General features: G+C 41.4%; 1 protein-coding gene and 1 long non-coding RNA gene across 8 annotated transcripts in view; one reads left to right on the top strand and one right to left on the bottom strand.

Annotated features, from left to right (window-relative positions):
* Window positions 1-14,294, top strand: part of LONRF1 (LON peptidase N-terminal domain and ring finger 1) — a 44,889-nt gene extending 30,595 nt beyond the window's left edge. For 3 of the 6 annotated variants that reach the window (XM_082374967.1, XM_082374964.1, XM_082374963.1), the window contains 2 exons: window positions 2,299-2,451; window positions 12,936-14,294. In XM_082374967.1, the coding sequence (XP_082231093.1) occupies window positions 2,299-2,451; window positions 12,936-13,094 (312 nt within the window). In that variant the 3' untranslated portion in view covers window positions 13,095-14,294. Of the gene's footprint in view, window positions 1-2,246; window positions 2,549-12,935 lie in introns of those variants that run through there. The other 3 variants (XM_082374965.1, XM_082374968.1, XM_082374966.1) reach the window with 3 other exon arrangements.
* Window positions 1-22,055, bottom strand: part of LOC309619670 — a 92,781-nt gene that overhangs the window by 15,487 nt on the left and 55,239 nt on the right. The gene's annotated exons all lie outside the window — the stretch shown is intronic.

The raw sequence follows: 22,055 nt of genomic DNA, 5'->3' as shown, positions 1-22,055 counted from the left end.
AGTGTGGTTCCTCTGCTTCTTAATTTACTTATATTTCTCTTACTTTGTGAGTTTAGGAGAAACAATTATCTACTGTGGTCTGGGAGGTCTATTTATATGTGGGGCGTCCCTGTGTAGCGTGTGTGGGTTTAATATATTTGGTGCAAGGGTTGTTATATGCTTGTCGCCTCTTTCCTCAGTGTGTGCTGGCTGTTATCCCCTTGTTAGGGGTTGTGCAGATGCAGTCACTGGTGCCTGGCCCTGGGAGGGGAGGCGGGAGGTGGCTTGCACCCACTCCTGCTCCTGGAGTCTGGGAGGGAGGCAGTGGCAGCTTGTGACAGAGTCTCAAGCACATGCCGGCGGTATCCTGCCCTCTGCGAGCGCACACACGGGAAAAAGGCTACAATGGCAGGTCCCACCCCTCCCCTTGAGCACCCCCCAAACAATGGCACCTGGCCTCTAAGGCGACCCAGGCTTCCTCCTCATACACACTCAGCTGCGGTTGCACCAGATTTCTAGCTACCACTCCCAGGCTGTTTCCACACAGCCAACCCCAGTCCTCTCGCTGGGTCTGATCTCTGAAGCCCGAGTACCAGCACCCAGCCCCGGCTGACATGCATCTCAGGCTGGGGAGCCCACAGTGGCAGCACTGACCATCTGTCCTCTCTCCACTCTGGCTGCCACAAACCAGCTGCTGTGTTCTCCAAGGTTCTGAAGCTCCCTACTGTCCTGGCCAATCTCCTTGCCAGTGAAGGGGCTTCCCAGGGTCTAGGAACTTTTCCTCTTTCCCAGCTCCCTCCCAGGGGCACGGGTCCTGTCCTGAGTCCTTTCTCATTTTCTTTTTTTTCTGTCTTCTTTTTTTCCTACCTGGTTACATGGTGATTTTCTTGCCCTTTCAGCAGTCTGAGGTCTTCTTCCAGTGTTCAGTAGATATTCTGGGAGAATCATTCCACGTGTACTCATTCCACATGTAGATTATTCCACATGTAGAGTTTTGATGTATTTGAGGGAGAAGGTGAGCTTCACATCCTACTACTTCACCATCTTGATCCCAGCCCCACAAGTTTATTTCTTGCTCATATCAAGACCGATGTGTGTTAGCAGAGGACTGAATCTTGTATAGCCAATTCCAAGACCAGAATTCTTGAATCATATGGCTCTTCTACCTTTCTTTAAAATTTTTTCATGTGGTAAAATATACATGACATAAAATTTACCATTTTAACCATTTTTACATATGCAGTTCAGTGGCATTAAGCACATTCACATTATTGTGAAAAAGCAGATGCTTTTTCAACTTTGGTTTTATTTTTCATTTCAAATCCTTCAAAAATAAAAAGTATGTTCTTCTGTCTCTTGTGTGCTATAGTGTTACCTTTTATACGTCAGGATATTTTCAGAGTCCCATTGTTGTTTTTTATTGAGTCATTCTTGAAGTAGGAAAGGCTGACTCAGGCCTGGTATTTGTTCAGATGCATTAATGTATGTGAAATATAGTGCTCCCTGGCATGGACTGAGTGGGATATGAGTGTTAAAGAAATCAGTATGAGATGGATGAGTTAATGTTCCATCTTCCCACCTGTGTTTTATGAGACTAGTCTTCTGGATCTTAGGCTGGAAGGCTGATGCATTTAATTTTATATTTGCAGTTTGATGAACCAGTAGTCCAAAGGGCGTACACAGGGGATGGAGGTAGCCACAGCCTTGGGCCTTGACAGCAGCAGCAGTTCATCACTGTATAATGATTGTATAATGTATTCTCTCTCTTTTGATATTCTGGCTTTATATGCTAAGTTATTTGTTGCAGTTTTTTTTTTTGACCCAGTTCCCTGGTAAAAGGTGTAATTATGCTTTTCCTCTGTCCTATTACTGCTTCTGCTGTGGCACCTGCACCTTAAACCTCCCCCAATCTTTCCTTTCATTGTAGCAACTGTATTCCTCTGTTTTTTTTGTTCCACTGCTTTCAAAGGCCGCTGATCCATAAAGATGAATCCCCAGTCCCTGTAGACCTTTATCTGAGAACTAACTCTCCATCTTACCCCTCCCACTTAGGGGCTGTTAGTTGGCTTCTGCAGTGCTGCACTGCTAACTCAGCACGGCTAGGTCAGCTACGCTCAGAGGTCAAGGCTTGCTGTCTTTCTTAGTCTGGCCCATTGGCACTCTGTGAGGCAGAAACGTATGGTGTTTACTGCATAAGAATAATACTCTGATCCAGCACTGAAATAGGTATTCCCTATTTTTTATGGGTTTTTTTTCCATTTCTATAGGGATGGATGGGAAGATTAGACACAGACACCTTACTGACTGTTGTATTTCTAGGTTGAGAATGAAGATGAGATAGAGAACCTCCGACAGCTTCACAATTTGGTCTACTCTCAAGCCTGCAGCTGGTTTCAGAATTTAAGAGACAGATTTCGAAGCCAAATTCTTCAGCACTTTGGATCAATGCCCGGGAGGGAGGAAAACCTCCAGGTATGATGGCTTTGATATTGTTTCCAAAAGTCTCACTTTTTGTGTAAACCCAAATTGGTAGACTTTTTTTTTCTGTTATAAATTTATTTATTTATTTTTGGCTGAGTGGGGTCTTTGTTGCTGTGCGCAGGCTTTCTCTAGTTGCTGGGATTGGGGGCTACTCTTTGTTGAGGTGCACGGGCTTCTCATTGCGGTGGCTTCTCTTGTTGCGGGGCACAGGCTCTAGGCGTGCAGGCTTCAGTAGTTGTGGCGCACGGGCTTAGTTGCTCCGCAGCCTGTGGGATCTTCCCAGACCAGGGCTCGAACCCGTGTCCCCTGCATTGGCAGGCGGATTCTTAACTACTGTGCCACCAGGGAAGTCCTGAAATTGGTAGATTTTTAAGTTTCTTCATCTTCAGTTTTGCACATCTCCTTTGTCCTGTCTTTAGATTCATGACCATATTCTCTAGCACAGGGGTATCCACTGCATCCTATATAGAAGAGGATGGAAACAGTGTCAGGTGAGATGTGTATAGGAGCAAGTGCACAAGGAGAAAGCCCCCAGCTGAGGATTTTCCAGAAGGGAGGGATAAGGAATTAAAAATGGGACATGGGAGATAGATAGGATCAAGATGGCAGAGGAGTAGGACATGGAGCTCACCTTCTCCCACGAATACATCACAATTACATCTACATGTGGAATGATTCTCACAGAACATCTACTGAATGCTGGCAGAAGACCTCAGACTTCCAAAAGGGCAAGAAAATCTACACATAACTGGGTAGGACAAAAGAAAGAGAGGAATTGGGATGGGACCTGCACCCCTGGGAGGGAGCTTTGGAAGAGGAAAGGTTTCCGGACACTGGGAAGTCCCCTCACTGGTGGGGAGATCAGCTGGGACAGAGGGGGAGCGTCCGAGACACGGAGGAGAGCACAACCACCAGTGTGCAGAGGGCAAAGCAGAGAGAGACCTGCCCAGATGGTCGGTGCCACCGAGCACTCACCAACCTGAGACACTTGTCCACTGGGGCAGGAGGGGGCTGGGTGCTGAGGCTCAGGCTTCGGAGGTCAGACCCTGGGGAGAGGACTGTGGTTGGCTGTGTGGAGACAGCCTGATGGGGCTAGGGGTGTAGGGCCCCACGACCGAGGGAATATGGGAAGAAACCTGGGACTGCCAGAGAGGCAAGGTGCCATTGTTGGGGGGTGTGTGCAAGGAGAGGGTCAGGACTGCCATAGGAGCTTCCTTCTCTGAGCACACACTCTCAGGCAACAGGGCACTGCCTACATGAGCTCCAGGGGCGGGTGCAAGCTGCAGGTGCAGACCACTGCTGCTGCTGAGGGTCCCCCGACCGCGTGCCAACCGCTGCCCCCTCCTCCCTGGCAGCATACATAAGCCACGCACCTGCACACCCCGATCCAGGGGTCAACGGCAGCACACGCTGAGCAAAGGGGCAACAGGCATCCAAACCAAGAACAGCCCTCACGCCAAAGGGTTATTAAACCCACACAAGCTACGTAGGGATGCTCCTGCATATAAATAGCCCTCCAAGACTACAGTACATAATTGTTCTCCTAAACTGACAGAGTAAGAGAAATACAAGTAAAATGAAGACACAGAGAGACCACTCCCAGTTAAAAGACCAAGAGAATTCCCCTGAAGGAACAATGAAACAGACCTCTTCAGTCTAATAGATACCGAGTTCAAAAAAGGAGGTAATGAAAATACTGAAGGAATTAAGAAAGGCCATCGACAGAAATGCAGATTACTGTAAAAAGAAACTAGAAGGAAGAGCCAAGAAAAATTAGAAAATTCATTTGCAGAGATGGAAGCTGAGCTAAAGGCAATGATAGCAGAATGAATAATGAAGAAAGAATAAGTGATCTGCAATATAGAATAATAGAAATTACCCAATCAAAACAACAGACAGGAAACCAAATGAAAAAAACAAAAAAGAAAAAAAAAAGCAATGTAAGAGATCTGTGGGATAATATAAAGCTGGCCAATCTATGCATAGTAGGGATTCCAGAGAGGGAAGAAAGAGAAAAAGGGATTGAAAATGTATTTGAAGAAATTATGGCTGAAAACTTCCCAAACCTAAAGAAGGAAACATATCCAGCTACAGGAAGCACAGAGGGGGTCCCAAACAAGAGGAACCCAAACAGACCCACACTAAGACATATTATAATTAAAATGGCAAAAGTTAAAGGGAGGCTTCTAAAGGCAGCAAGAGAAAAACAGAGTTAATTACAAGGGAACTCCTATAATTCTATCAGCTGATTTCTCTACAGAAACATTGCAGGCCAGAAGAGAGTAGCAAGATATATTCAGAGTCCTGAAAGGGGAAAACCTGCAACCTAGGGTACTCTACCCAGCAAGATTATCAGTTAGGATAGAAGGAGAGATAAAGAATTTCTCAGACAAGCAAAAACTAAAAGAATACAGCAATACTAAACTTATCTTAAAAAATTATTGAAAGGTCTTCTCTAAATAAAAAAGCAGCAAGAAGATATAGGAAGGAGGAAATCACAATTGGAAAGTAAATAAACTAGCCAGTATACACATCAAAAAGAAAAAAAATAAAAAACCCCTATTTGTGAAAGCAACAATAAACACAAGGAATAGCAAAAGGATAAACATTAAGATGTATAAAAGGACATCAAAACCATAAAATGTAGAGAAGGAAAGTAAGAAAATGTAGATTCTTTAAGAATGTGTTTGAGCCTCCATGACTATCAGTCTAAAGCAAGCACATATAGGAAGGGGTTAACGTACTTGAAAAACAGGGCAACCACAAATCAAAAGCATACAATAGATTCACAAAACCCAAAAAGAGAACACAAGCATAAAATAAAAGGAAATCATCAAACCACAAAAAGAAAAAAGGATAAAAGAAACAAAGAATCAACTGGAAAGCAAGGTTTAAAATGGCAATAAATACACATGTATCAATAATTACCTTAAATGTCAATAGACTGAATGTTCCGATCAAAAGACAGAGTGGCAGATTAGATTACAAAACAAGAGTCTATAATATGCTGCCTACAAGAGAGCCACCTTAGGGCAAAGGACACACATAGACTGAAAGTGAGGGGATGGAAAAAAAGGTATTTCATACAAATGGAAATGACAAGAAAGCAGCAGTTGCAATACTCGTATCAGACAAAATAGACTTTAAAACGAAGGCCATAAAAAAAGGCAAAGAAGGACACTATATAATGATAAAAGGATCAATATAAGAAGAGGATTATGCGCTTGTCAACATATATGCACCTAAATACATAAAGCAAATACTAACAGATAAAGGGAGAAATTGATGGGAATACAATAATAGTAGGAGACTTTAACACCCCACTCACAATAAATGGACACATCTTCTAGATAGAAAATCAATAAGGTACAGAGATCCTAAATGATACAACAGTGAGACTTAATTGATATTTTCAGGACATTATATCCAAAAGAACCCAGAATACACATTCTTTTCAAGTGCACATACTAGAGCACAAAACTAACCTCAAAAAATTTAAGAGTACAGAAATTATTTCAAGCATTTTCTCTGACCACAACAGCATGAAACTAGAAATCAACCACAGGAAAAGAAATGAGAAACAATTACATGGAGACTACTAAACAACATGCTACTAAAAAAACCAATGGGTCAACAAGGAAATCAAACAGTAAATTAAAAAATACCTTGAGACAAACAACAATGAAAACACAGCCATACAAAATCTATGGGATGCAGCAAAAGCAGTTCTTAGAACAAAGTTCATAGCAATACAGGCCTTCCTCAAAAAACAAAAAAAATCTCAAATAAACAACCTAACCTATCACCTAAAAGAATCAGAAGAACAACAAAACCTAAAGCCAGCAGAAGGAAGGAAATAATAAAGATCAGGGAGGAAATAAAATAGAGGTTAAAAAATATAGAAAAAAATCAATAAAACCAATAGCTGGTTCTTTGAAAGGATAAACAAGATTTTCAAACCTCTGGCCAGGCTCACCAAGAAAAGAGAACCCAAATAAAATAAGAAATGAAAAAGAAATCTCAACCAATATGCCAACAACTTTGACAAATTTGACAACCTACATGAAATGGACAAGTTTCTACATACAACCCACCAAAACTGAATCAAGAAGAAATAGATAATTTGAACAGACTGATCACCAGAAGTGAAATAGAATCTGTAATTTAAAAAAAGCAAACAAAAAAAGAAACTCCCTACAAAGAAAAGTCCAGGGCCAGATGGCTTCACAGGTGAATTCTACCAAACATCCAAAGAAGAACTTATTCCAATTCTCAAACTCTTCCAAAGACGGAGAAGGAGGGAACACTCCCAAGGACATTCTATGAAGCCACCATCACCCTGATACCAAACCAGATGAAGACACCACCAAAAAAAGAAAAAAAAATTACAGGCCAGTATCTTTGATGAATATAGATGCAGAAATTCTCAACAAAATATTAGCAAACTGAATCCAACAACACATAAAAAAGATCATACACCACAACCAAGGGGGAGTTATCCCAAGTTCACAAGGATGGTTCAACATATGCAAATCAATCAGTGGGATACACCATATCAAGAAAAGACAAAAACCACATGATCATCTCAATAGATGCAAAAAAGCATCTGTCAATATTCACCATCCATTCATGATAAAAACTCTTACCAAAGTGGGTATAGAGGGAACATATCTCCATATAATAAAAGCTATTTATGACAAACCCACAGCCAGTGTAATACTAAATGGTGAAAAGCTGAAAGCCTTCCTGCTAAAATCTGGAACAAGACAAGGATGCCTGCTCTCACCTCTTCTATTCAACATAGTATTGGAAGTCCTAGCCACAGCAATCAGACAAGAAATAAAAGTTATCCAAATTGGAAAGGAAGAGGTACAATAGTCACTATATGCAGATGACATGATACTATATATAAAAAACCCTAAAGACTCCACACAAAAGCTACTAGATCTAATAAATGAATTCAGCAAAGTAGCAGGATACAAGATTAACATACAGAATTCGGTTACATTTCTTTACACTAACAATGAAATATCAGAAAGGGAATGTAAAAATCAATACCTTTTAAAATTGCACCAAAAAATAAAATAAAGGACTAAAGAGAATTCAAAGAAATGGAAAGATATCCCATACTCTTGGATTGGAAGGATTAATATTGTTAAAATGGCAATATTACCTAAAGCAATCTACAGATTTAATGTGATCCCTATCAAATCACCCATGAAATTTTTCACAGAACTAGAATAATCCAAAAATTTATATAGACCCATAAAAGACCCAGAATTGCCAGAGCAATCCTGAGGAAAAAAAACAAAGCAGGAGGCATAACTCTCCCAGACTTTAGACAATACTACAAAGCTACAGTCATCAAAACAGTGTGGTATTGGTACAGAAACAGACATATAGATCAAGGGAACAGAATAAAGAAATAAACCCATACACCTACAGTCAATTCATCTTCAATAAAGGAGGCAAGAATATAAAATGGGAAAAAGATGGTCTCTTCAGCAAGGGGTGCTGGGAAAGTTGTACAGCTGTGTGTAAATCAGTGAAGTTAGAACACACCCTCACAGCGTGCGCAAAAATAAACTGAAAATGGCTTAAAGACTTAAGACGACACCATAAAACTCCTAGAAGAGCATAGGCAAAACATTCCCTAACACAATTTGTACCAGTGTTTTCTTAGGTCAGCCTCCCAAGGCAATAGAAACAAAAGCAAAAATAAACAGATGGGACCTAATCAAACTTACAAGCTTTTGCACAGCAAAGGAAACCATAAACAAAACGAAAAGACAAACTACAAAATTAGAGAAAATATTTGCAAATGATGTGACTGACACAGGCTAATTTCCAAAATGTGTAAGCAGCTCATACAACTCAACAACAAAAAAACAAACAACCCAATCAAAAAATGGGCAGAAGACCTAAATAGACATTTCTCCAAAGAAGAAATACAGATGACCAATAGGCACATGAATAGATGTTCAACATAGCTAATAGAAAAATGCAAATCAAAACTACAATGGGGTACTACCTCACACAGGTCAGAATGGCCACTATTATAAAGGCCACAGGGCTCTGCTCTGCCAGTGGTTAAGAATCTGCCTTCCAATGCAGGGGACACAGGTTTGATCCCTGGTAGGGGAACTAAAATCCCACATGCCGCAGGGCAACTAAGCCCATGTGCTCTAGAGCCTGCGCCCCACAACTAGAGAACCTGCATGCTGCACCTGCTGAGCCCGTGCACCACAAGTACTGAGCCCACACGCCGTAACTAGAGAGAAGCCCATGCACCAAAACGAAAGATCCCACATGCTGCAGTGAAGATTCCACATGCCGCAACTGACCCCATGCAGCCAAATAAATAATGTTTTTTTAAAAAAAAAAAAAAAAAAAAAAAGGCCCCAAATAACAAATGCTAGAGAGGGTGTGTGGAGAAAAGGGAACTTTCCTACACTGAAGGTGGGAATGAAAGTTGGTGCAGCCACTATGGAAAACAGTATGGAGGTTCCTCAAAAAGCTAAAAGTAGAGTTGCCATATGATCCAGCAATCCCACTCCTGGGCACATATCCAGACAAAACTTTAATTCAAAAAGATACATACATCCCTATGTTCATAGCAGCACTATTCACAATAGCACACGTCACAAGACATGGAAACAACCTAAATGTCCATCGATAGAAGAATGGATAAAGAAGATGTGGTACATATATATATATAATGAAATACTACTCAGCCAGGACAAAATAATGCTATTTGCAGCAACATGAATGCAACTAGAGATTATCATACTAAATGAAGTAAATCAGAAAGAGAAAGATAAATACTGTATGATATCACTTATATGTGGAATCTAAAATATGGCACAAATGAACCTATCATGAACCTATCTACAAAACAGAAATGGACTAGCAGATGTAGAGAACAGACTCATTGTTGCCAAGGGGGAGGTGGGGAGGGAGAGGGATGGACTGGGAGTGTGGGGTTGGTAGATGCAAACTATTACATGTAGAATGGATAAACAACAAGGTCCTACTGTATAGCACAGGGAACTATATCCAATCTCCTGGGATAAACCATAATGGAAAAGAATATAAAAAAAGAATGTATACATGTGTATAATTGAGTCACTTTGCTTTACAGCAGAAATTAACAACATTGTAAATCAACTATACTTAAATTAAAAAAAAGAAAAGAAAAGGGGACATGGTACCATCTAGTAAATTGTGCCTATAAGAAAGCTATGTCTTCGAGCCTCTTAGCTTTGCTGTTATTCTTTTGAGAGTTGTATCATTTTCTATACTTCTAAAAAATCTTGTCACCTCTTCTGTTATCCCCAGCTTTTTACCCTGCCACTTTAATTCATTTTTGTCTCTTCATGTTTATACGTCACTCCTCCTGAAACTATTGTTCTTATGGTCTTGATCTGGAATTTAGGGTTTACATTTAAGTTGAATCTAATTAGCATATAGCAGGTGCTTTCTGGTCAAGCAGAGCACTGCAAGAGGCATAAAGAAGAGTTCCTATCCTGGAAAATCTGGTAATAGACCCACCAAAGCATTAGGCATAAGCATTTTTGAATTGAGTTGGATACAATGATTGTGGTCAGATGGGAATAGATTACATAAAGGAATGGCTGTAAATGAATATCAGATGGACAGAGAATTGATCCCCCTGTGATGGACACTGTCTCTCATTCCAGTTTTCAAAGGTCGGCCTACATCTGTCTGAATCTCAATTGAATCCTTCACCTGAACTTGAAATTTCAACATCACATCATCTCCAAATTGAGTTCTCATTCTGTGTCCAGCATAATATCAGTTGCCACGTGTTTGTTTTATCCTGGCTACCTGAATCTGATTGAACTTGATAGAAACAGCTTTTGATGAGCACAGAATTGAATAAGTACATTTTAAATGTTAACAAACCAACTTGTAGAAAATTTCAACATTACTTTCCAATCACCTCCACCACCCTCACTTTTATTATGCAGTCCTCTTCCACTGCTTTCAGTTAGTCATACTGTATGAGTCAGGATTCAGTCAGGAAAACAAAAGCAGCCACTCTATATATCCAGGAGTGAAGGGTTTATTGTTGGAATTAAAGTTGACACCCCCATTGGGAGAGCTGGAGGAGGGAGGATCAGATCAGGCCATCGTCAGCGGAGCTCAGGGACTCTCTTCCTGACACAGTGGAGCACGGGCTCAGGACTTCAGGGGAAGCTGCTGTCATCCCTGGGAATCCCAGGGCAGTCCCCACCAGTATCTCAGTTTGCAGTAGTGGAGCAGGTGGTTTTCAAGAATGCTCTGGAAAGCTTCTGCAAATCTCACATCTGCCCACACTTGGCAACAGCCTCCAGAGAACAATGGCTTCCTCTCCCAACTTCCAAATCTTGAAAGAGTGCCTCTCATTGGTCATGTTTAACCTGGAACCACCCCCCCACACATGGGGGGGAGGGAATCCTGGGAAATGTAGTTTCTGATGTCTCGAAAGTATGGAAGGTGGCAGTGATGCTGAGTTGACAACAGGCAGGACACAGATAAGTCCAGTTTGATTCTAGGAGGAGCTTATTGATATCAATTCATGTCATAGCTCCTTTTGTCATTCTGAAACTTCATGTTGTAGGTTCAGTAAAAAATCAATTCAGTATGTAGTAAAGGTGGCTTAAACGTTCTTGTATATAAGTTCCTAACTCATTCCATAGCCAGTAGTCAGCCCCTGCAGCATCAGATGAAGTTCTTTGCTGGAGACATGTTTATTTCTCAAATGAAACTGGAAGCTGAGACTTTTCCTATATCCTTTCTAGGATTCCACAATTCTTTGAAGACATTTAAAAATATCAATTAACTTGTCTTAATATTTTATTTATTTATTTTTTTGGCCATGTCATGTGGCATGCAGGACCTTAGTTACCCGACCAGGGATTGAACCCATGCCCCCTGCATTGGAAGCGCAGAGCCTTAACCACTGGACCACCAGGGAAGTCCCTTAGTGTTTTAAATATATATTTTAAGAAAGCAGTTCTCAACTGGGGACAGTTTTGCCCCTGTGGGACATTTGGCAATATCTGGAGACAATCTGACCATCAGAACTGGGGGAGGTGCTACTGGCAGCTAGTAGACAGAGGTCAGAGATGTGCTAAACATGCTACAATGCACAGGACAGTCCCCATAACACAGAATTGTCCAGCCCCAGAAGCCAGTAGCCTGAGATTGAGATACCCTGTTTAGGTCAGTGAAGAGGAAAGAGTGCTGGCTATGAGGCAGGTCGGGATTATTTGAATCTTGGCTCTGCCACATAATGAGCTGAGATCTCTTGGACAATTTGCATTATATTTATGAGCTTCAGTTTCCCCATTTTATATGGGCATAATAGTGCCCTCCTTACATGATGGATAAAGGATTTGAGATAGCCATTCTGACAGGTGTGAGATGATAGCTCACTGTGGTTTTGATTTGCATTTCCCTGATGATTAGTGATGTTGAGATATCACCTCATACCTGTCAGAATGGATATTGTCAAAAAGACAAGAATAACAAGTATTAGTGAGGATGTGGAGAGAAAAGGAAACACTCGTGCACTGTTGGTGGGAGTGTAAATTGGTGCAGCCACTGTGAAAAACAGTATGGAAGTTCCTCAAAAAAATTAAAAATTGTACTATCATGAGATCCAGCAATGCCACTCCTGAGTATATATCCAAGGAAAATGAAAACACTAATTTGAAAAGATACATGCACCCCAGTGTTCATAGCAGCATTATTTACAATTGCCAAGATATGGAAACAACCTAAGCCCATCAACAGAAGAATGAATAAAGATGTGGGGTGTGTGTGTGTGTGTGTGTGTGTGTGTGTGTGTGTGTGTGTGTGTGTGTGTGTGTGTGTGTGTGTGTGTGTGTGTGTGTGTGTGTATCTACAATGGAACTCTACTCAGCCATAAAAAAGAATGAAATTTTGCCATTTGTGACAACATGGATGGACCTGGAGATTATCATAATAAGTGAAATAAGTCAGAAAGACAAATACTGTATGTTTTCACTTCTATGTGGAGTATAAAAAAATAAAACAAATGAACAAACATAACAAAACCGAAACAGACTCACAGATACAGAAAACAAATGGTGGTTACCAGAGGGAAGTGAAGGAGGCGGAGGGGTAAAGGGGATTAAAAGATACAAACTACTAGGTATAAAATAGGTAAGTTACAAGGACGTAAAGTGCAGCACAGGGAATACAGTCAACATTTTATAATAACTTTATATGGAGGATAATCTATAATAATACTAAATCACTACGTTGCACACCTGAAACTAACAGTATTGTAAGTCAACTATACTTCAATTAAAATTTTTTAAGTTAGAAAAAGAATCTAACACCATAAAGTGCTCAATACAGATTAGCTTGGTGGTGGTTTTTTTACTGCTGTAATTACATAAATATTTGTTTTATTAACACTATACAATGTGGATTCTTTTTAGGCAATTCCTAATGGACCCGCCTGGTGTTGGTGGCTTCTTGCTGTCCTTCCCGTCGACCCCCGCTATCAGCTGTCGGTTTTGTCAATGAAGTCTTTGAAAGAACGGTTGACAAAGATACAGCATATACTGACTTATTTTTCTAGAGACCAATCTAAGTAACCAACTGCTTGGATCTTCCTCTAAAATTACCCTAATCTGGCTGTGGTGATGGCCAGATTGTCCGCTGCCTTTGCACATCCAGTGCTGGTTTGAGAAATGTAATGAAACTGTTCTTTTTTTTTTTTCTTTTTCCTTCAACCTCCTGAATCATGTGGTTCTGCAAACAAATACCTTCAACTAGGATTTAGACCACTAAGAACTTGCACAGAAAAACACACACTAAATGTGTGTTAAACCTCTACATTGTGATGAAGTTGCACTATGTACCATACTCTAAATGAGAACTCTGTGTGTGGGTGCGTGTGTGTGTGTGTGTGTGCGTGCGTGCGTGCCCGTGTGGGTGGTATGGGTGCATTTTCTCTGGCTTTAAAATTTTAAAAGAAAAAAAAAAAAGCCATAGAGAGCAGAACTTGCCGAGGGTCATTTATTGCCCAAGTTTACAACAGTAGCTATACAAGTTTTTGCAAATTGAATTTGCCTCAGATTTCTCTGTCCTGATGCTTAATTTGCACAAGTACGTAAGCTATGGTATTGAGTATCACTCTTTGTCGGAAATACCGCTCTTGCTGAACTGTCTTGACCATTGACTAGGACACAGTTTCTTATTTATGTAAATACTTGCATCCCAATAGCCAACAGGCATCGGATGCAGAACCTAGAGCCAGTTTTCAGGAACAATTGCAAACCTGACTTGGTACTGTGCATCTATTCATAAAACACTTAAAACTGTGAAAATATGGTTTACACTTAACTGTACATAAAGGTAAATGGCGAACTCAGTTCAGTACCAGTTAGTTTGTACATTTTAGGGGGCGCTTTTCACATTAACTGCCCATCTATGTAATTTATAGTTTGACATGATTGTTTGTTTAAAAAAATTACATAGTATAAACCCATTAAGGATCTAAGGGAAGAGAAGAAGCTTAATGTAGAACTAAGCTTTTAAAGTATGTTGGTTTTTTTTTTTTTTTTTTAATTTTCGTCTTGGTGCAAATGTTAGTTATGCCTTATTCATATCACAGTTAGATCACCATGCTGTGACATGGTCTGTATTCATGCTGCCCTAGATACTTTTGTAATTATTTGTTGCAGACTTGTGACTGTCCCTCTTAACTTTCTTTTATGTAAGTAATTTGTAAAAGTTTCTTAAAAATTTTGCTTTTGCTTATTTAATTTTGAATAAAAGCTAAATTCATAATACTTTTTTTTTCTTAATGATTAGGTTAATGTCAAAAAAAGATCAGCGGAGGAATCAAGCTATACAGAGTAGAGAACAGATGAGTTTTGCCTACTGTTTTGTGCTGTGAGATGTAAGCTATAGCTTTCAAAATACTTTTTTTTTTTGGTCATCTTTTGACCAAACAATGAAGTGTCTTAAGGAAAGTTTAGGCCTAGAACCATCCTCTAAAGCAGGGGTCCCCCAACCCCCGGACTGGTACCAGTCCGTGGCCTGTTAGGGACCAGGCCGCACAGCAGGAGGTGAGCTGCAGGCGAGCGAAGCTTCATCTGCCGCTCCCCATCACTCGCGTTACCGCCTGAACTACCCCCTACCCCACCCCAGTCCGTGGAAAAAGTGTCATCCACGAAACTGGTCCCTGGGGCCAAAAAGTTTGGGACCGCTGCTCTAAGGCACATTTTTCAACCTCTGAAAAATCCATTTCCCTTTAGGATAAAGATAAGGCTCTTAGTTACCCCCATTGGGGACACCTCTTGGCTAAACAGCCTTGATTCTTTCAGTCCCTGATTTCCCAGCTAGGAGTTTTAAAATATAAATAAATCATCTTTTAATATTGAATGTTTTAATTAAAAAGGCAGAAATGACTGCCTAGATAGAGAGCCACCCTTTGCCCTCACAATTATGCTAGTCACGAATCGTGAATAGTTCTACAGAAAATGTCTAAAGAATGGGCCATTCCCCAAAAGTACCTTATCAATAGTTTCTGCAGTGTTAGATTGAGCTTTCTTGTAATAAAAAACTATCAGATGCCTGTTAAATAGCTTAAATAGTGTCTGGGTGGTATAAATGAAGAGTTTACCTATACAGTTCTGTATAGGTCTCAAAATATGTATCAGACGGCAGTAGGAGTTACCTGGTACTGAATCTACATCCGTGGTATGTACTTGCGTGTGTCCACACATACACACGCACAAAGCAGCATTAAATGGTCTCTCTATATATACACACACATACTGATGGAAATTCATGGGTTTTATTTATCATTTGACCCTAGTTTTGTGGTAAATGATCTCTGATAGGTATTCTGTCTATAGATTTTTTTTTTTAATCTCTGGAAATCTTTTTCCTACTGCACTTTCCATTCAGATTATCAAAAAAAGAAGGGGTGGGGGGAGAATCTGACTTTTTTTTTTTCCCTTATCACTTTAAGTAACTAAGTTCTGTCATGAATTCCGTATTTCAAGCCAAGGTACCTGGTTGTTGATCTTCTTTCTTACACACCTGTCTCTACATATCCAGTTCTTCCTGTTCCTTGAGGTCAACTTGAATGCCTTCACTCAGCTAAAACCCTGAATCCATAGCACTTTCCTTGTACTTTGCTTATAGCACTTATGGGGGATATCTGAATTAAATACATAAACCCTCTCCTGAGTATCAAGACCAGTGTCTAGCAGTTTAGACAGATTTAATCTCCAAGACATAGGCTGACCACTGAACAGAGTTGAAATAAATGCCAGTTAAGAAGGGAAGTTGAATAAAGATGGTTAGACTGAGCAAATACCTCGTCTTACCTTCCTCCCCAAGTTCAAAACATGACAGTAAAGAAAATGAAATCTAATGGCATTGCAAAACCAAAGTCAGTGCTTTTTGAGGAATTTTTGAGATATGGAAACGGGATCTAATAGAGAAGATCAGAGGAGAGCATAGCTTTACCGAAATGGAGGGCACAGGGGAGCCCCAGACTGGTAGAGGGTCTTGGAAAACTCAGGCAGATTCCTTGGGGAGGCTGTACTTGACACGGCTGGATCTTTTGGCCTCTCCCCACTTGGCCAGGGCAGCAGGCAGCAACAGCAGCTGTTCTCAGGCCAAAGCACCAAATGTGGGCGTTGGGCCAGAGAAGACCATGAAACCTTTATTAGCCACATGGGATGGAGGGCTCTCATGCACAGACAGCAGGCTGCCGACCTCGCTCACACGGCGTGCGTTCCAGCGTTCCCCACAATGAGCAGAGGCAGGCCACCCAGAACCACACCAGCACCCACAGGAAGGAATAGAGCTCCCACATGACAAAGATGAGTAGACAGTTAAGTCCTACGAATTTGAGGGAAAACATTCTAAACAATACAACAAATCCAGTGCCCTTCGATTTGAGGATGTGCAATTCCAAAAATTATCTGGAGATCTAAAATATGTTCCTCAGACAGTCCCTGGCACCACAGAAGCATTCAATAAAAGTTTCTGGAGTCAGTGAATGAATCATACAAATAAACTAAGCAGACGAGTTAAATAGAAGAATGAATTCAGACAAAGGATGAAGGAATGAGGCAGAGCGTTGAGTTGGGGTCCTTTCCAGAACACAATGCAGAAATCAGTAGAGGCAGAGTAGGAGGGAAATATCGAGACGTGGAGGAGAGATTCAAAGTTTTAACATTCATCTGAGAGAAGTTTCTTAAGAATAGGGAAGAAACAAATAATGCAAGTAATTAGCTCAAGAGTAATAATTTATGTGCTTTCTTAGGTACCAAGTTGATCCATTTAAACAGGACAATAAGGCAAACTTAGATGACCAGAGGACAGACAAAACAGCAATAACTCAACTGTCTGGCTCATCGATCCACAGGGAAATGACTGGCTCAATGAGATGAATTTTCTTCCTAAGCCAACACTTAAATGCCAACATTTTTTACAGATAGGACATTTATGACGCGGCTTAATAAATGAGCTCTCTTACAGACCTGCCTTCAAATAGCTTTTGGCTGTTCACCAAAATTTAAAAGTATCCCTAAGGACTTTTTTGGGGGCGGGGGGGGCAGGTCACAGTAGGATATTGAAAAGCGCACAGACTTCGTTTCAAAATGTGGTAAACACGCACATTTAATCCTCAGAAAAGTCCTGTGAAGTAGGTGGTGTCCTTGTAAGGATGAGGAAATGGAAACACTAAGTAGTTAAGTAATTTGTCAAAGGATTACACAGCTAATGTGTGGTGGAACTGACCGAACCTGGGCAGTCTGGCTCAACCTTACCACCACCCAAGTTCTAAGGCATCTAAGAAGGTTGATATGTGAAGGGTCTGGAAGTGACTGACGTGACTCCCTGACTTAGTAGGCTTTACACTTGGGGGAGGGGTGCATTTTAGAGCAATAACATTAGGACTTATTTTTAAGCACCTCACCAAGATGGTGAGATGGCCAAATTGGGCTCAGCCCTATATTTTTGGGAGCAGTGTAAATTGCTAACAACCTTTTTAGAAAGTAATATTGCAGTTATGTATCAAGGATCATTAAAATGTTCATAATCTTCAACCCAAGCTCATACTGTGGCATCTTCTTATCCCCCATGTTTCAAGTCGCAGAGACCCAAATTAAAACAAAAACCCACAACAGAACAATGGTATATAACATTGAAATTGGGAAAATCTCATATGCTTATATACCCCATGCTTATAATACCTTCTGCATTCTTTGAAATGCCTTTGTTGCTGTGTACTCAATGATTCTCAAATCTTAATCTACTTGATTTAACTGTAAACCAGTATCACTGGAATTAGTCAAGACAGTCAACAAACTCTTCCAAAAAAGTAAAGGAAAGGAGGGAGGATGGAGTGTATAGGAGATTCCTGAAATGAATTTTCTTATCATCAACAAATTGAATATGAAGCTAGAGAAATAACGATGTAGCAACATACAGATCACTGTTGAACAGCCTAACATGCTAGAACACATCTAAGCAAGGACAGCAAAGAAAACAAAATGGCAAGGTGAAAGGCCAAGGCCTTTCACAAGGTAAGAACTCCTTGTGCAAGCCAGGGAGTGAAAGAAAAACATACCTTTAGTTCCAAGGACATTTCCACATCTGTGGAGTTAGAACAGACTTAGGAATTACCAGACTTAGGAATTACCTCTCGTACTCAAATGTCCAAGCCCAAGACAGGATGTTAAGTGGCAAGTAAAAACAGATGTGCAATAACCAGGTCTCTTGGTGTGGAGTAGTGGCCTTTGACTGAGCTCCTCTTAAGTACCAGACCCCATACTAGGCACATACATACATGTATGTCGCTGCTGAAAGTCTAATGCAAACCTGACTTTTGTTCTTTTAAGTGATCTAGGTTCTTCCCTGGCACCCCAATTTTTAAATAACTTCCCTGTTCTCTCTCAGCATGAAATAATAGTTGAATTTATTCAGTGTTTTGGACTTGGTATTTCACTGTAAATGTATTAAACTATGCCACAGATGCACATACATATATACACACATACATATCTCCAAATATACATTATTCTTTTTCTCTTCTTCTTTACCATTACATGTATATTAGCCCATTTGATATTCTTTCATAGCTCTCTGATGCTCTATTTTCCCTTTCTTTGCTCTTTGTGTTTCAGTTTAGATAATTTTTCTTCGATCTATCTTGGAGTGTGGGCATTGGTTTGTGTTGAGGGGTTCACTAAATTACTCCATAATACTGCTGCCTGGACATCAGCTTGTGCAGCCAAGTGCCCAGTGGGGGCCTTGAACTGACACTAGCCCTCCCATGGGTGCGTGCCCCCCATGGAAGCCTCAGAGTCACAAGTTGCTGATGTGACTTCTCCAACACCCCTGCTGATGAAGAGTCTCTCCTGCCTCCTAGCTTTCTCCACTTGTGCATAAGAGCCCCCTGGAGTGAGCTTAAACCCTGCCCTTTATGGTTTGAATTAACTGATCCAGCCTTAACCTGGGACCCGCAAAGCACGGCACCTGTGGACCCTAATAAAGCCAAGTGCCCCAGGTCCTGCTGGTCCCACTCTGCCTGCATCCTGCCTTAACCTCCCCATGTGGCCCCTCGAGGCTGCCATGGACCTCCGCCAGGACCTCTGAGTAATAATAGTCTTCTCTATTTCACTTTCCCTTTCAGTCTTTGTTAAACTGTGGCTCATCATTTGACTCAGTACCAAGGTTCTACTTAACAAATGTTAATTTAACAAAATCACAACAGTTTGCCTGAGGATTTTTCTTTATGTTGGTGTTTTATACTCAGTTTTATGCTTTTCCTGCTGCCTGTGCCTCACGGCAGTTTATAATTTTTCAGTGCTTACTTGCCTGGTAAATAAGGGGGTTTCTCTCTTATCATGGGCCCCCCTCAGTTGGAGATACTCCACTCCAGCATGAACTTTGAAGATGGCTCTGCCGGTTTTGTATGTAGAGAATAGGTTCCTACTGTTGAAAGCCACTCGGTTTGTGGTACACCGCAACCTCAGGACCTAATACAGCATTCAATTCAGGCTGACAACAAGGATTATGATGCAAAGGCCATGTGGAAGTGGGTCTGAAAGTGGTTGAAAACTTCCTTTTTCAGATATAATTGATTCTAGTAACTGGAGTTGGGAAATTTGTAGGTAAAGTTGACAATAATGAAGAAAGGTAGGGAATGAAAGACAAATCAACAGATGAGACTCAAAACAATTATGCCTTGACTCCAGAAACATCTATTCACAAACCCATTCAGACTAGCTGTCAAATATGAGACATTGTAGACAAGAAAATCATCCTCCTGATGTGGTGAAAAGGGAACCCTCCTACACTGTTGGTGGGAATGTAAGTTGGTGCAGCCACTAGGGAGAACAGTATGGAGGTTCCTTAAAAAACCAAAAATAGAACTACCATATGATCCAACAATCCCACTTCTGGGCATATATCCAGACAAAACTCTAATCCCAAAAGATACATGCACCCCTATGTTCTTAGCAGCACTATTCACAATAGCCAAGACATGGAAACAACCTAAATGTCCATCGACAGATGAATGGATAAAGAAGATGTGGTACATATATACAGTGGAATACTACTCAGCCATAAAAAAAGAATGAAATAATGCCATTTGCAGCAACATGAATGAAACTAGAGATTATCATACTAAGTGAAGTAACTCAGAAAGAAAAAGACCATATGATATCACTTATGTGGAATTTAAATTATGACACAAACGAACCTATCTACGAAACAGAATCATGGACATAGAGAACAGACTGGTGGTTGGGTTGCCAAAGGGGAGGGGGTTGGGGGAGGGATGGAGTGGGAGGCTGGGGTGAGCAGATGTAAGCTTTCATATATAGCATGGATAAGCAACAAGGTCCTACCGTGTAGCACAGAGAACTACACGCAATATCCTGTGATAAACCATAATGGAAAAGAATATTAAAAAACAATGTCTATATATGTATAACTGAATCACTTTGCTGTACAGCAGAAATTAACACAACACTGTAAATCAACTATACTTCAATAAAAAAATTTTTTAAATCATCCTCCCATCCCAAGTCAACATATCTGAATGATTCTAGCACATCATATGTGTACTAGTTACTCAATAAATACCTCTAGAATGACTGCCTATCTGAATATAAATATGAACAAGTGATTTCATGTTACTACTAAGTTGGTTTGATTTTCAAAACTGAGAGATCAATGGGGTCTCTTGGGAAACAGAAATTTCATGAAGTCAAGTTACTTTCATTCTTAATTTTACAGAGTCTTATGCTACTTCTGTACCATATTGTTGACAATATATGAAGGTTAAGAATGTCAGATGGTTAGAAAATCTAGATCTAAGTGAGACAGCACTGTTTTATTGTTGTTGGGCAAGGAATAGCGACTTTATTTGGAAAGCCAGAAGGCTGAGAAGACAGCAGACCAGCATCCCAAAGAACCATCTTCCCGGAGGCAGAACTCAGGCTTCATTTACACTAAAAGAGGAGGGGGTGAAGTCCTGGGTCCCGTCACACTTCCAAGGAGATGTGTTAATTCCTTCCTCCCTGCACCCGTTCACAGGACGTGTCAGGATGTTTCCTGTGAGCAAGAGCCTACTTTGTGCCACGTGCTCTCACAGCGACAAGGGACTTTGTGGAATAAAGTAAGTAAGGTCTGTGCCCTCAATAAGCTTCAAACACTAGACTGGGGCGGGGGAGAGACTAGATTAAATAGTCCAAAGAGTGGCCATAGGGCAGGTCAAAGGGCACTGATCCGGCACACAGTCCATCGCAACCAGCTCTCAAGCAAGGCTCACATCCCAGGGTCTGAGGATACTGAGCGGTCTTCTCTGAAGACCTGGGCTTCCTTTGAAGGAAGGAGGGAGATCTGCAGGCTTCCTGGATCCTACTCTAGTCCTTGAAGTCTCTGGCCAGGACAGACACGCCCATGGCTCCCTGAAGGTGGCGCACACGCGGCCCCGTGTGACCGCGACAGAGGGTGTGCCGCCCTGGGTCCAGGTCCGTGCGGCTCTTGGGAGCCCAGCAGAGACCAACGGGGTTAGGGGACAGCCGCCTCCACCTGCTGGCCCAGTACAGACCTACTGGGGCCATCGCACCTTCCACCAAGGCCGCGGGGAAGCTGGATGGGGCTAGGACGAGGAGGCTCACTGGCCCTCCCCACGCCAGGCGTGGTCCAGGTGGGGTCTGTGGCTGAACTCCACTCGTGGCAGTGGTCCAGCGTCCACTGCTAGACGCGCTGGAAGTCCTCCCAGATGGGGAAGAGGCCAGTTCTCCACACCACCTGCCGGCCGAAGCTGGGGAGGCCTCTGAAGCCAGCAGTCCTTAGCTTCTGTTTCTGAAAGTTGCCTTTGGGTCCACAGTCCTGCCTGCTCCGTCCAGGCTGCGAGAGCTACCAGGGCTCATGGTCCAGCAGCTGCGCCATCTCAGCCTCCTTCTCCCTGGTCACGAGGTCCTCTATCAACGTTGCACTGGGAAGCGGCTGGCTCAGTCTTTTTTTTTTTTTTTTAGAACTTTTTTTTTTTTAATTATTTATTTATTTAT

Source organism: Balaenoptera borealis (genome assembly GCF_965194805.1).
Source record: "Balaenoptera borealis genome assembly, chromosome: 21".
Lineage (NCBI taxonomy): Eukaryota > Metazoa > Chordata > Mammalia > Artiodactyla > Balaenopteridae > Balaenoptera > Balaenoptera borealis.
This window is presented reverse-complemented; position numbering and strand designations above follow the sequence as displayed.